General features: G+C 49.4%; 1 protein-coding gene across 4 annotated transcripts in view; it reads left to right on the forward strand.

Annotated features, from left to right (window-relative positions):
* The window catches only part of SYNGR1 (synaptogyrin 1), a 37,814-nt gene that overhangs the window by 10,093 nt on the left and 12,565 nt on the right, over positions 1 to 15,156 (forward strand). For all 4 annotated transcript variants that reach the window (XM_078147468.1, XM_020982645.2, XM_020982644.2 and 1 more), the window contains exon 2: positions 12,859 to 13,096. In XM_078147468.1, coding sequence (XP_078003594.1) covers positions 12,859 to 13,096 — 238 coding nt within the window. The remainder of the gene's footprint in view (positions 1 to 12,858; positions 13,097 to 15,156) is intronic.

Consider the following 15,156-nt stretch of genomic DNA (forward strand, 5'->3'; position numbering starts at 1 on the left):
TATGGACAGATTTCAGGGAGTCTACTCCCCTCCAAGTGAATTTCCTTCAATTATTTAAAATGTGGTTCTGAGAAGGGGTCCGTCAAGTTCACCAGACTGCCTGCCAGAGGTGTCCAGGACACAAATGAGGCAAAGAACCAGCCCCCTCCCCCATTTAACAAATAAGGAAACTGAGGCCCAGAGTGGTGAACTCCCTGAGCATTGGCTGGGGTCCAACTCAGGTCTTCTGACTCTCAGGCCAGGGCTTTCTATTACTCTGCCCCACTCTCCACCATCTCTTCCCCTCACACTGGCTCTGCTTGACCCCAAAGCACAGAGCTAGGTCCACTGGGGGGATTTACAGTAAAGCTCAATATAATGATATGAACTCAAGTTTTCTGTAAATATTTTAAGTTTTACAAACCTCTTCACTCACAGCAATCCTACAAAGAAGGCAGAACAAGTGTTACTGTTCCTATTTTCAGATAAAGAAACTGAGGCACAGATTAGTTAAGCAGCTTGCCCAGGGTTATTCATAAAGTGTCAGAGCTGGGACGTGCCAAGACCTGAGTACATACCACTAACCCATCACAAAACCGCCCCAGGTGAGGGAAGCTGCTGGTGACCATGTTCACTGATTATAGTTTGAGAGCGGGAAAGGACCTTAGAGGACATTCACTCACACAGAGTCCTCCCTGTTTTACCCTTGGGGAAACTGAGGCCCAGAGAGCTGAGTGACTTGTCCAAGAACAGGGAACAAGTGTCAGTGTCTAGATTTGAATTCAGGCCTCCTGACTCCAAATCCAGCCTTTATCCCTTATGGTACTAATGGCTAATCAGATTGACGAGGGTTTGTGAAGACAGAAGAGGATTTTAGCTTTGATTCTGGAGGTCATAGGAACACCTATAAGGGCATGTGACCTCAGACCTAAACTAGAAGGGATCTTGTTCAGTTGTTTGAATTCAAATCCTCCTGACTCAGGGCTGGGCTCTACCCACTGCATCACCCAGCGCCCAAAGAGGCTAGTGTGCTCTCCAGAGAGGAGCTCTGTAGATTGTTGGCTGGGGGCAGGGTGGGGGTTGGGGGGAGCTTCAAATAGAGGCTAACTGGCCTCTACATGGTGCTTTGGGAGGATTCTTGCTTTAAGTGGGGGATTGGGTTAGGGAATGAGATTTAAGACTTGGAATGTCACAGGTGGGAGGGGCCTCAGAACAGGGGATGTCACAGGTGGGAGGGGATTTGAGGGGGAGGAAAGGGAGGTCCACTGAAGTGAGGGGACTGGAGACCAGATTTGCCCCAGGTCATCCTGCCTCCCACCCCGGTCTTCTATGCTTCCTGTTTTCTCTGCCTTCGAGGTCTCTGCTAGCTCTGGATTCTGAGAGTCCTCAGATCTCAGTGTGTTTTCTGAGCTCCACGTGCCAGAGTTAATTTTAAAATGATGCCATATACCCCGTTTTACATTCTTAGAAGAGGGAAGAAGAAGCTGCCACCACCATAGTGATCACTGAACTGCTGAGTGAAGGGGGAGGAGAAGCTCGGTTTCTTATGCGTGTGCAGGTGGTCCCCTGGGGCGCTGTAGGAAGTTCTTCAGACCCTAAGTCGGAGGAAAGGTGCTGCCCTATGCTGGCAGATGGAGATCCTTCCTCTGGCAGTGAAATCCCAGGGCCTCAGAATGTTTTCCTGCCTGCTCTCCCAGTCTGCTCTTCTCTGCTGCCCTTCCTCAGCCTCCTGTCCACTCTCTGCCCCCCTTGGGAATGTGCCAGCCCACCGCCTGCTGCCCCCCCTCCCCCGCCTTCTATCTGCAAGTCTCACTGATTTCCCTGCTCCGCCTGTCATCTCCCATCCACCTCATTCCTTTCATTTCCTGCCCTGCCCCCTCATCTCCCACCCCTCTCCCTAATCCCATCTGGCCAGAATGGATCTCCCACCCCCTGCCCAGCCCTGGCCATGGGAGGAGATGAAGCAGCTAGACACCATCCCGCTGTCAGAGGGTCTATGATGCATCTGGGGAGACAGAATGTGGATGGAGAAACGTTAAGTGACAACGTGAGATAAGCCTTGTACAATAAGCCCCACGGGGGCACAGCAGGCCTTGGTTCTAATGTCTGCTCATCCGTAAACGCGCCCACATGGGTCATTGTCTCTCTGGGCCAAACTGTCTTTACCTGTGCAGAGAGCAGATAGGTGTGGTGACTTCTAAGGCTCCGGCCAGCCATGATGGTTTACGGCTGGTTGATTCGAATGACTCAGAAATGAATCACTGGGGTGTGTGTGTGTGTGTGTGTGTGTGTGTGTGTGTGTGTGTGTGTGTGTGTATACACACATATTCATCTATAGGTTTTCATCCATATCTATGCGAATGAATATGTACACACATATATACATATGTACATGTTTCTTTTCCTCTGCAGAAATGTAAGTTCCTTGAGGGCAAGGCCTATCTACTTATATATGGCACCTAGTAGGCACTTAATACACTCAGTGGACCAGCCTTTATTAAGTACCTACTGTGTGCCAAGTGCTGGGGATATCCAGAAAGGCAAAAGTTGGCTTTGCTTTGAAGGAGCTCATGATTTAAAGGGGAAGGCAAAATGTGAACAATGCTGTACAAAGGAATTTTGACAGGACAAATCACCCCTGCCTGGGAGAGGAAGGGCTCCGTAGGCTTTGAAGGGGAGCAGAAAAAGCCCCTTGTAGGAGGTGCGATTTCAGCTGAGACTCAGAAAGAAGCCAGGAGGTGGAGCTGAGGAAGGAGGGCATTCTAGGCATGGGGCACAGCCAGTGCAAATGACTGGCGTCTGGATGTGGAGGGGTCTTGTTTAAGGAAGACCCAGAGGCCTGTGTCAGTGGATTAAATGGTCCATGTTGGAGAGTAAGGTATGAGAAGCCTGGAATGAGAGGTTATAAAGGGCTTCAAAAGCCAAACAGAGGATTTTATATCTGATTCTGGAGGTAACAGGAAGCCAGTGGGATTTATTGAATGTGGAGCAGGGATGATGTGGGAAATCTTTTTGACAGCTCAGTGGAGGCTGGAGTAGAGGCAGGCAAACCTAGCCATAGGCTACTGCAATACTCCAGGCATGAGGTGACGAGGGCCCGCACCAGAGGGTGGCAGGATCAGAGGAGAGAAAGGGGCACGTTCAAGAGATGCTGCAAAGGCAGAAGGGGCAGGCCTTCGCTACGAGTGGAATCTATGGGGAGGGAGAGAGTGAGGAGTCACAAATGATAGCCAGGTTATGAGCCTGGGGGATGGGAGGATGGTGGTGCCTTGACAGTCATGGGAAATTGGGAAGAGAAGAGAGCTGGGGGAGGGAAGACACGGCTTGCTGATTAATCAACCAATAATATAGACAAAGCTAGGAGGCAGGCAGATGAGCAGAGAGATCTGGGTGCAGCCCCAGAGAGGCTCATTAGTGGTTCTCACCCATGCAGCCTGGGTGGCAAGCTTGGATTCTGTGATGTCTAAGGCCCTTTTGGCTCTGACATTCTCTAGCTCCAAACTGACAGGCAGCATGGGGATGGGTCCCAGAAGAGAGGAGAATGCTTTGGGGTATCAGAATATCTAGGTTGTCACTGACGTGAATCCCACACCTTCGATACAGGTTCTGACCCCACCGGGCTTCAGTGGACACTCATGGCTGGCCATGGATAGACCACCAGATGAAGAAGAGCCCCTTGGAACTGAGCCGGGCTAGGCCTCCTAACTCTCTGTGTGTTTAGCTCTGTGCTGGGAGAGATAACTAAGAGGGAGCCCGTGTCCTCTGGGAACTTACAGAGTAATGGGCAAAGAGAAAGCGGCTAGGTGAATATTTATAATCAAAGGTACAAACACCACCTCCTCCCAGAAGCCTTCCCTGATGCTGCCACTTGGCATGAGCCCAGCTTCTGCTCCTTCCTAGCTCTATGACCGGACCTCCCTTTGCTCATCTGCAAAATGGGGCTAACGAAGTGGGCAGCACCCACTTTTCAGGGTTCTTGTGAGCTCAAGTGAGACGATGTCTGTAAAAGGCCTTGTGAATATTCACTAAACCAGAGCTTAAGGAGTAAGGAGGCTGGCCAGTCGCCCAGCTGGCCTGCAGTGCCCAGTAGGTAGAGTTGGGTCATTGGATGAATAGGGGAAGATGAGCAGGCCCGAGGTCAGCGCATCCAAATGCTGCTGACATCTTTCCTCAGTGCAGAAATTCTCTGGATGAGGCTGTGTGGCCTGGCAGGGCTGTCTGAAAAGATTAGTTACCATCTGGGTGTGAGGGGGGTGATGGGAATTAGGAGGTGGGTGGTGGGTGGGAGCTGGAAAGATTCCTGATGAGGAAAGTGTCATATTCACAACTTTCAGGAGTATTTAAGCTGCTTGGGGAGCCATGGAATCATAAATACAGCCATGGGAGCGTGATGAGGGATGCTTCTAATTCTACGGAGAGGAACTTGGTGGTGCAAGAATAGGAGCTTAGCGTCAGGGGAGGGCCTGCCCTGGAGGACTGTCTTTCCAGCAGAGAGGAACTGATTGGGACCCAGCGACTTCCCCAATTAGGAGAAGCAATGTAATGGAAAGAGCGCTAGGTCAAATAAGAAGGCCTGGGTTCAAATCCCAGCCATATTACTTACTACCTACAGCCTGGGAAGGTCACTTAGCTTCCTCTTGGAGAAAATGCAGGCCTACATGAGATCTCAGATCCTTTCCAGCTGTGATGTCCTATGCCTGGCCAAGAGCTGCCTGACTAGGCCTCAGTCTTGTGGGGAAATGTGGCTGTTCCAGTGTTCAAGAGTTATGGAAACTGTGATGGGGAGGGATGATGGAAGGCTGACTGGTCATCTTGGGACCAGCTGAGGAGAATCTGTCACCATTCTCACAGGGGATGATGGCTGGAAGAGCCTCAGAGATGCTCTCAGAAAAGTACAGGAGCCTGGGTGACCTTGGAGAGGGGAGAACATGAAAATACCTTCCCAGGCAGCCATTACCTGGGTTTAAATAGAGACCCTGAGAAGTCATGGGTGGAGAGAGTCAAGGGAGAGGGGGCTAGAGACCAGTCCATATGAAGATTGGTAGGAGCTGATGGGGACACGTAGCCTGGAGAGAAGAAAATATATTTGCAGGTCTGGCATAAGGAAGAGAGACCAGTGGAGGGGAAGTTACAGGAACATAGTTTTTAGCCCAACCTAAGGAAGAATAGGCTGAAAATTGGTGCTATCCAAAAGTGCCTTGGATTGCTTTGTGAGGTAGTGAGTTCCCCATCATTTGAAGTCTTCATGCAGAAGCTGGAGGACACATCTGGGACATAGTCATGGGAATGTAAATTGGATGAAATGACCCACCTGCATCCCTGTCAGCTCTGAGATTCTGTACTTCTTTGGAGAAAGGGACATTTTAGGCAGGGTTTGGAGGGTCACTTAACTATACAGACCTCCTGCCCTGGGTTCACATCTCTGAATCAGTTACTTTTTACTTCCAGCTTGATTATGGCCAAGTTGCTTTCCTCACCTGTCAAATGAGGGGCTTCTGGCAGGTGATGCCTGCTGAAGATGCCCTAATCCTGTGCTCCTTCCCATCCCCTCTCTGAAAACCCTTCACCACCTCACTGAAAGGCAGCATGGGATAGGAGAAAACATCCCAGATTAGGAAGCTGAGGGACTGGATTCAAATCTTGACTCTGCTCTTTATAATCTGGGGGACTTTGGCAAGGTTGCAAAAGAATACTACCTCTGGAGTCCAAGGTCCCGAGTTCAAATCACACCTCTGATACTACCAGGGTAACCTTAAGCAAATCACTCTGTTTCCTCCTGTAAAATGAAGGAGTTGCACTGGATGGTCCCCAAAGGCCTTCCTGACCCCAGAGCTGGGCCCCTACCCTCCTACATCCTTTCCTTTGTCATTGTCTCCTCCCTGGCAGAAAGGGGGTTGGACAGAATGACCTCTCCCATCCCTTCCAGCTCCAGATCCCTATGGCTGTTCTCTGAGCCCTGTCAGACTGATGCTTCCTCTAAACATTGGTCTAGCAACAGCCATCTTCCCGCATGTGATCACCATTAAACCTCCCACCTAGATGGAAGGGAAAGGAGAAATAATAACAAGACTGTGTCTCCTTTCTTGCAAAGCACTTTCCTCACAACAGCCCTGGGAGGTAGGTAGTATAATATTATTAGCTGTTTTACAGATGTGGAAACTGAGGCCTGGGGAATGGAAAGTACTTACTCAGAGTTAGGCCTGGAATCCAGCTGTCCTGACTCCAAGTCTAGAACTAAGGAGAGAACAGAGAACCCACAAGACTACATCCTGCCCTTTACTCCTCCCATCCCAAACCCATTAAGACAGGAGAGCCTGGAGCTGTTCAGGGTCGGTGGGATCGCTATGGACACAATCCACCACTGTCCTTTGGGGCCCCTGTTCAGTCCTGAGGGCTTTCAGCACACTGCTACTGATTGTTGCTACAGGGGGACGACATCTGAGCACCCCCATGAGCCCAGTTCCCCATGGGCTCTCTGTAGGCACTGATCGTGCCCATCCATGCCCACCCATGCCCTAGAGCAAGAGGAAAGTCCACAAGTGCTAATGACGATGGTATCAGGCAGTGCATTGTCAGAGGAGAAGACACTGGACGTATCAAGAGACTGGCCTAAAAAGCCCGTCTGCACCACTTTGTGACCTTGGATAAGTCATTTTCCTTTTCTGAGCCTCAGTTTCTTCATGGTTAAAATGGACCATAGGAAGAAAAAAAAATAAAATGGACCATAGATCTGCTAGAAGGAGCCTCAAAGGAGCCATGTAGTTCAACCCCTTCATTTTACAGAAAAGGAAACTGAGGCCTAGAGAGAGAAAGGAACTTATCTGAGGTCACACTGGGAATAAGCATCACATTTGAACCCAGGTCCTCTGACTTCAGGGCCAGTGTTCTTCTCCTCCTGCTCTGCTGTCTCTTCCAGTGGTGATGACAATACCAGTAACATCAGTGATGAAGGTCTGTTGTGATGACCAAGTGAGGAAGTGAACCTGAAGGTGCTCCTGGTATTGAAGCAATAATGTAGGTGAGCCAGCCCCCGTACTGACGAATGCGTTCGTCATTTGCCACATACTGGGACACACATCAGTTACCACAGTTGATTCGCCTAATAGCTCTGGTGTGTGATCGTCTCGATTTTACAGATGGGAAAACTGAGGCTTAGAGAGGTAACTGAAGTCACACAGCCATCAAAGCAGAGGAGGCCTGACTGTAGCCCAGGCCTCTTCCCATCCATCTTCTGGCACTGCCTCTTGCTCCCCATGGACTCACTTGTATGTATAGGATTCAGGCCAGGCAGACGTCAGTACTTGTTTTAAGCCTGGAATTACCAAATTAGTGGATGGCAAGAGTGACAGCTGTTGTGCGCTTGGGTTTAGGTATGGCCACCTCCCTCCATGCTCTGCCGGCGGATCCCCGTGCACCAGGGGCTTCAGCCAGATGACCTCCCCCAGCTGTGACTCCTGGGATGAACAGGGATGGGTGTCACAGTTAGGGAAGATTATTCTGAAGAACTGCCCTGATCTGGGACTCCAGATTGAGCTAGAGAGTCAGCTAATGAACAGTGGTTCATTTCTCACCACTGGATAATAAACCCTAAGCTGGAAGGGACCTCAGAAGCTACCTAGTCCAAGCCTACAGACAAGGAAACTGAGGCCCAGGGAAGGGAAGAGAAGAGAAGGGACTCGCCCAAGGTCACACCTGCATCCAGTGGCAGAGCTGGCATTCGAATCCTGGTCATCCAACTCCAGATATTCTCCTTTGAGGCTATCTAGTCCAGTCCTGTCATTGTACAGATGAGGAAACTGAGGCTCAGAGAAAGTGACTTGTCTAAGGTCACCCGCTAGTACGTGTTGGCCTTCAGTAAGTATTTATAAAGTCCCATTGTGTTCTAGGGACTAGAGATAAAAAGCACATGAGGAGCTTTGATTCTCTGATAATCTGATTCTCTGAGCTGTTCAGAAGTTACAAAATCATCTCTTTCCATGATACAAAGTATTCCTTGCCAGAGACCTGAGTATTTGCTAGCTAAGGGATAATTATCATGGCCAGTTGTCAGCTCTGCAAAGAAAGCTGGCTGCAGAGCCCAGATGATCTGAGTTCAAGTTGTACCACTGACCCATCTTGCTGTGCCCCCCTGGACAAGTCAGTGCCCCAGACATCTGCAAGGGTATTAGTTGAGGGTAAGGTGCCAGCCTACATTGGTAGAGAGAGTCCCCTAGACCAGTGAAATCCCAAGTCCCATTCCTATCTTCCCTCTCAGTGTGGTTCTCTTTCCCCTGTCCAGTCCCTGGCCTCTCTGGAATCCAGACCAGCCTTTGGGATGTGTCTGTTTGTCTTTCAGAACAGAGCATTGGCAAGATAGTCTTTGACCTGCTTCCCAGAATAGTAACTCAGAGTCCCAGCTAGTGATCTTGTCTCCTACATCTGATTCAAACAATCCCCTTTGGCCCTTTTTATAATCCACCAACTTGTTGTGTGATAACGTACAAGTCACATCACCTCTCTGATGTCTTAAAATCCATTGTGTTTCCTTTTGTGTCAAATGGAGGTCATTAGATCTGCATTGCTTGCCTCCCCAGGCTGTGATGAAGCTCCAAGGAATAGGACAATTTGAACCAGGGTTTAATTGATAGGGATGCTGATTCTGACAGGGGGCTCTTCTCTGCCAGCCTGGTCTGGGACCTCAGTGGTTTTTCAGTTCCCCAGAACCAAACAAGCATTCCTAGTCCAGGCAGGGCCGTTCTGGTGCTCAGTTTTCCTCCTCTTCTCACGAGGAAGAGCACAGGAAAGGAGCCAGGAAATAAGGAGAGGGTCATGGCAAATTGGAACCTTTTTGTCCTCAGGCCCTGCCCTGCCCATGCATTCCTGCTTCAGGTGAAGAAAAGAGAGTGGCCTGGCCTCAGAAACTTGGAGCTGAGCAACAGTTCTTCTCGTCAGGTGACAGGGTGCCCCAAATCTGATGCTCATTCACCATGTGACTATAGACAATGGCAGGGTCAAGATCTGGGTGCTCACTTGTCTGAGATAATGTGGTGGGGAGGCCTCGGTGAGTGGTTTGGACCAGACGGCCCCAGAGCCATTCAGTTCAATTCTCAGTCTGAAGTCTGGAAGGGTCCTTAGAGATGGTCAGTAACTAGAGGAGGACGGTCGGAATGGGAGGGAGGCATGCTTTGGAAGTGCAAAGATCATTGCCCTGGAGACATTTAGCTTGGAAAAGTCTTAGGGGAGACATGTCCACTGCCTTCAGTATATAAAGGACTGGCATGTGCGTGTGTGTGTGTGTGTGTGTGTGTGTGTGTGTGTGTGAGCTCTGACTTGGTCTGCTTGGCCAGAGCAGGCAAAACCAGCAGGGGTTGGGGGAATGGGGGGGGGTATAAAGCCAACTCCTCTAACAATATGGTTTGTCCAGGCATGGAGGGGGCTGCCTCAGGAGACAGTGGCTCCCCTTATCATCAGAGGGCAGGCAGACTGTCAATCAGCTAAGACTGGGTGGGGCCCAGTCAGGGAGGGACACCAGGAGGGCCTTTCCAGCTTGGAGGTTCTTGGATTTTACAGTAATTTAGTCCAATTACCTGTCCCTTCCCAGCCTTAGTTTCCTCATCTTCAAAATGGGATGATAACACTTGCACCATCTACCTTATAGGGTGGTTGTGAGGAAAGTACAAGGGGAGTTATTCTGAAGGCTCCTCCCCTTCACATACATTACCCCCCCCCATTGCACCCATCCTCTAGTCAACCCCACACCCTCCATCATAATCAAAGTCCTACTTTTCTGGGACTTGAAGATTCACACAGTGCTTTCCTTAAAACAACCTGGTCAGGGTAGGTAATGCAAGGATTATTATCTCCATTTTACAGGTGAGGCAAGTGCAGCTCAGCCAGAACTGATCTGCCCAAATTCACACGGGTAGGAGGACGTCAGAGTCAGGCTTGAAGCCCTCAGTGTCTCTGCCTCTGCCACATTTCCTGTTGTCTCAGGACATAAAACCTTCTCTGGGTCACTCATTGGACACATCAGTCCCATATAGTAACGCTGCATCTGCCAGCCTCCTCGGGTGCAGCCATCCCATGCCACATCACTGGTTTTTCAAGATAACAGAAGCTGGTCCCTTGAAGTAACGCAATACATTTGCCTTTTTGGCTGTTGTTTTCACTATTCTGGGTGGGATAGAATTGGCAATGCGCTTCTCTGAAATCTGACCTGATGTCTAATGAGGATCACTGAGCCCTCCCAGCTCTGACGCCATATGTGCAGAAGCTCCTCCCAGCTCGTTCTCTGGGCTCCTCAGCTTCTCTTAAGAGGGGCCCCCTTCCTTCCACTCACAGCCACATCCTTGGACCAGGCTCTCATCACCGCTCACCTGGATCATTGCCGTAGGTTCCTGGCTGGTCTCCTCAAGTCTCGCTCTCCTCCATCCCCCATATAGCCCCTAGAGCACAGCTCTGACCAGGTTACCCCTTTCTCAGTAAACCCCAGTGGCTCCCTATTGTCTCCAGGACCAAATTTAACCTCCTGTGGCATTCAGAGTGTTTCACAGTCTGGTCCCTTCCTGCCTTTCCTGTCTCCTCACACACTCATGCCCTCCATACTCGCTAAGGCCCAGGTCCCTTGGCCTTCTGGCTATTCCCCACACATGTCTTTCCATCTCCCTTAGCCATCTGCTGTGCCCAGGATGTTCTGCCTCCCCTACAGCCTGGAATCCCTTGTTCCTTCAAGATTCAGCTCAGGCCCCACTTTCTGTACGAAAATTGGGAGGGAAGGAAGAAGGGAGTAAGAGAGGGAGAGTGAGAGAGAGGGAGAGAGAGGGAGGGAGAGGGAGAGAGAGACAGAGAGAGAGAGAGAGAGAGAGAGATGAGAAATAGGCAGATCTCTCCTCCCCTCTTCCTCCTCATCTCAGCCCTCTGACATCATCCCCACCATTTCCTCCTTTAATCTAATCTTTGATGAAGACAGCTCCTCCTCTTCCCCCTCCTTTTCCTCCTCCTTCTTACGAAGACCAATGTCTTTTCATGCACTTTGACCCCACCTTTTTTTTTTCTTCAGCAGGTTGGATGCTCTCTCTAATCTTCAGTCTCTCTTATCTACTGACCCTTTCCCTTCCACCTACAGACACACCCATGCCTTCCCCATTTTCAAAAGCCCTTTGTTAGATCCCACCAGCCCCACTACCATTCTTTATCAGCTGATGCCTCACCTTCCTCTCTCCTGATCTTAATTGTCTGCAGCATAGCTTCATCATTCATTGATACTCCTCTCTCCAGTTACCAGCAATTTCCTGAGCACCCAATCTAACAGCCCTTCCTCAGTCCTCATCCTCCTTGGCTTCTTCACTATATTGGACACTGTTAGCCACCTCTCCTTCTGGAAACCCCCTTTGCACTGGTTGTCCCCCATTCCTGGAAGTCACTCCTTCCTTACCTCTACCTCAGGGAGCCCCTTTCTTCCTTTAAGATACAACTCAGGCACCATCTAGTGCATGAAGCCTTTCCTGAGCCACCCCAACTGCTGGTGCCCTCCCTACACACTGCCTTGTATTCATCTGTTTATCCTGTGTGTGAAAACCCACCCACACCCACACCCACCCCACACACACACACAGTTGCTGTTGTCATCGAGTCATTATTCAGTCATGCCCAACTCTTCATGACTCCATTTGGGGTTTTCTTGGCAAAGATACTGGGGTGGTTGGCCATGTCCTTCTCCAGTTCATTTTACAGATGAAGAAACTGAGGCAATCAGAGTGAAGTAACTTGCCCAGGGTCACACAGCTAGTAAGTATCTGAGGCTGGATTTGAAGGAAGATAAGTTTTCCTGACTCCTGGCCCTGCACTCTATCCACTGTGCCACCTAGCTGCTACACACACGCGCATGCACACACACACACACACACACACACACACACACACTCACACACTGGTTCCTTATTGCCTAGGATCAAATATAACTTTGTTTGCTTGGTATTTAAAGGCTTAACAGCCTGGGTCCTTCCTACCTGTCCCATCTTCATCCACCTGCCTCCCCTCTATGCACTCTGCTTCATCTGGCCTGCTTGCCCTCCCTCCCTCCCCAATGCTCCAGCTCAGTCTCCATACCTCTGACCTGGCTGTCACTCACGTCGGTAATGTTCCCCTTCCTCATCTCCACCTCTCGGAACCCCTAGATTCCTTCCAGCTCCTGGGCCTCCTTCTACACATGAAGGCTTTTGTGTCACCCCTAGCTGCCAGAGCGCCACCCCCCGCCCCCCGGCTGCTTGATTTATCCTATGTACGTTCTGAACACGCTTAGGTGGGCCTGTGTTTATTCTTCTATTAGACTATAAGCTCTGGGAGAGTACAGGTTGTTTCTGGATCTGACTGTATAACCCCAGTGTCTAGCACAGAGCCTGACATATACGGTTCATGCTTCAGAAATGCCTGTTGATGGATGGATTGATGAAAACTCTTCATAAAACATCAAAGATAATGATTGTGTACTCAGTCTCACAGGACAGGATGAGGAAAGCATGCTGTAAGTTACACAATGCCACCTTGCTATAAGCTATTATTATTATTGTTGTTGTTGTTGTTTATTACTATGACTAGGCACTAAGGGTCATGCAACTTTCATGAAGCCCCAGGTTTAGGAGGATACTATGACCCCTATATAAAGAACTGGAAGGTAAGTTCATAGGCTGGGTCCAAAGATCATGCCATTCAATGAAGGCAATGTCATTCCATTAGACTGTAAGCTCCTGGAGGGCAGAGACTGTCTTTTGCCTCTTTCTGTGCCCCACCCAAAGTATTTGTCCAGTTGTCTCAAACCAGTGTAAGAAGGTGGGGGCAGCTTCTGGTTGCTAAGGTACTAGCATCTGGTTCTCAGTTTCCCCCGCCTTCTGTCCCGGGCAGGTGTTTGCTATTGTTGTCTTTGGCTCTATCGTGAATGAGGGCTATCTGAATGACTCTAAGGAGAGTGAGAAATTCTGCATCTACAACCGGAACCACAATGCCTGCAATTATGGAGTCACGGTGGGTGTCCTGGCCTTCCTCACCTGCATCCTCTACCTGGCCTTGGATGTCCACTTCCCTCAGATCAGCAGTGTCAAAGACCGGAAGAAAGCTGTGATCTCTGACATTGGTGTCTCAGGTGAGTTTTAGAAAGGCTGAGTGGGGCTGGACCTTTCTCAGCTTCCTCCCCCCTCCACATCCCCCACCATCTTTAGCTGCAAGGAGGAGATGCTCATTGGGTCCCTCCAGGGAAAGGTGTATGTAGACAGCCTTCCCCCTCTGGAGGCAAGGCAGGGAAAGATCCTTGGCCTGGGAGAGTAGAGACTTGGGGTCTAGCCCTGGTTCTTTCTCTGAAATAGGCAAGTCATTTCTTATCCCCCCTAACCTTACTTTCCTTCCTTTCACTGGGGGGGGGGTGATGATCCTTGGGGCTGTCAGGAAGGTAGGTATAATGCCATGAACATTTGTTAGCTGTGGTCTGTATGAAGAGCTTGGGCTGGGTGGTGGAAGCTTTCACTTTAGTTGGGAGGAAGAAGGCCTACAGCCAGATAACTAACCCACAATATTTCATGACCAGTTCATAAGACAGGGCACAAATAAATGACGCAGAAGATTTGGCAAGGTCATTACTGAGAATCAAGGAAGGCTTCTTGGAGGTTTGAGTGGATCTTTAAACAGTGAAATTAACTGCCATGTGGCATGGCAAAAGAGTGCTGTCCTGGGTTCCAGGTATGAGATTTGGCTCTGAAATCCTTATGTCACTCATTGTTTTGGGTCTAGAGCTAGAAGGGACTTTAGAAATCATAACATCCTCATTTTATAGAAGGGGGAAACTGAGGTCAAGCAACTTGCCTATGGTCACCCAGCCAGAACTGGAATCCAGGTCCCAGAGTCCCTGAATCTCGGATTGAAAGGGACCACCTGATCCAAGCTCTGCCTAAACCAGAGCTGCCGCTGTGACTGTCCCCAGCAAGTGGCCACTTGGCTCGTCAGTCATTGCCTTAATCACGTGGCTGCTTTAGTGCCTGCTGTGTGCCACACCCCGGGCCAGGTGCTTGGGACACAGAGACAAACCAATCAATGCCTACCCTCAAGGAACTCACCTTCTTACATGCTTGTCTTGAAGCCCTACGATGAAGGGGATCCCATTCTCTCCAGAGGCAGCAGATTCCCCCTTGGAAGAGCTCTAGTTGGATTTGCTTCTTAGCAATTACAACATATGGCTCCTAGATCTGCCGTCCAGAGCCAAGCAGACCAAACCTAATCCCTTTGCCATGTGACAGCTCTCCAACCATGATGCAGCCTCCCCCCCCCCAGTTTCTTTTTCAGGCTAAACATCTCTGGTTCCTTCACCCATTCCTCCTACAGCATGAACTCAAGGATCTCATCATCCTAGTCATCCTCCTCTGGACAATCTCCAGCATATTGGTGGCCTCTCTAGATAGGGGGGCTCTTTCGTCAGGAGTGCTAGGGCGCAACAGTCGCTCTCCTAGGATTCCCAGCATTTTTACTGCAACAACCGCGTCTTCCTTGTTGGTTAATCATCAGTTCAAAATGATCAGTTTCCCTAGTTGGTTCCTCTACCTTTAGAAAGATAAAATTCTCAGACCTGAGTTCAAATCTGGCCTCAGACCAAACACTTGACACTTACTAGCTGTGTGACCTTAGGCAAGTAACTTAACCCCAGTTGCCTTAAAAAAATTTTTTTTAATTTAAAAAAAAGAAGAAAGATAAAATTCTCATTAAAGCTTCCACCTTTGGCAGAGAGAGTTCTAGCAGATATCCAGATAAGTGAAACAATCCACAAATACTCTGTCACAATCTGTGCCAGGCTTCTGAGCAATTTCCCAAGATCTTCATCTATTTCCTCTTTCTGTCCAGAAGATCTGTAGTATATCCTGATAACAAAATTGTTAATTCTGTTTCTGTCTCTACTGATCTTTCATCCAAATGTTTTCTGCCATGGTAGAACACCAGTGGTATCCTTCAATATCCTTATAGTGAACATATATATAATTTGTTGTTATTATTCAGTCATTTTCAGTCATGTTCGACTCTTTGTGACCCCATTTGGAGCTTTCCTGGCAGAGATGCTGGAGTGGTTTGCCATTTCCTTCTCCAGCTCATTTTACATATGAGGAAACTGAGGTAAAAAGGGCTGTGACTTGCCCAGGGTCACACAGCTATTGGGTATCTGAG

Source organism: Phascolarctos cinereus, unplaced genomic scaffold (genome assembly GCF_003287225.1).
Source record: "Phascolarctos cinereus isolate Bilbo 61053 unplaced genomic scaffold, phaCin_HiC Scaffold_1;HRSCAF=81, whole genome shotgun sequence".
Classification (NCBI taxonomy): domain Eukaryota; kingdom Metazoa; phylum Chordata; class Mammalia; order Diprotodontia; family Phascolarctidae; genus Phascolarctos; species Phascolarctos cinereus.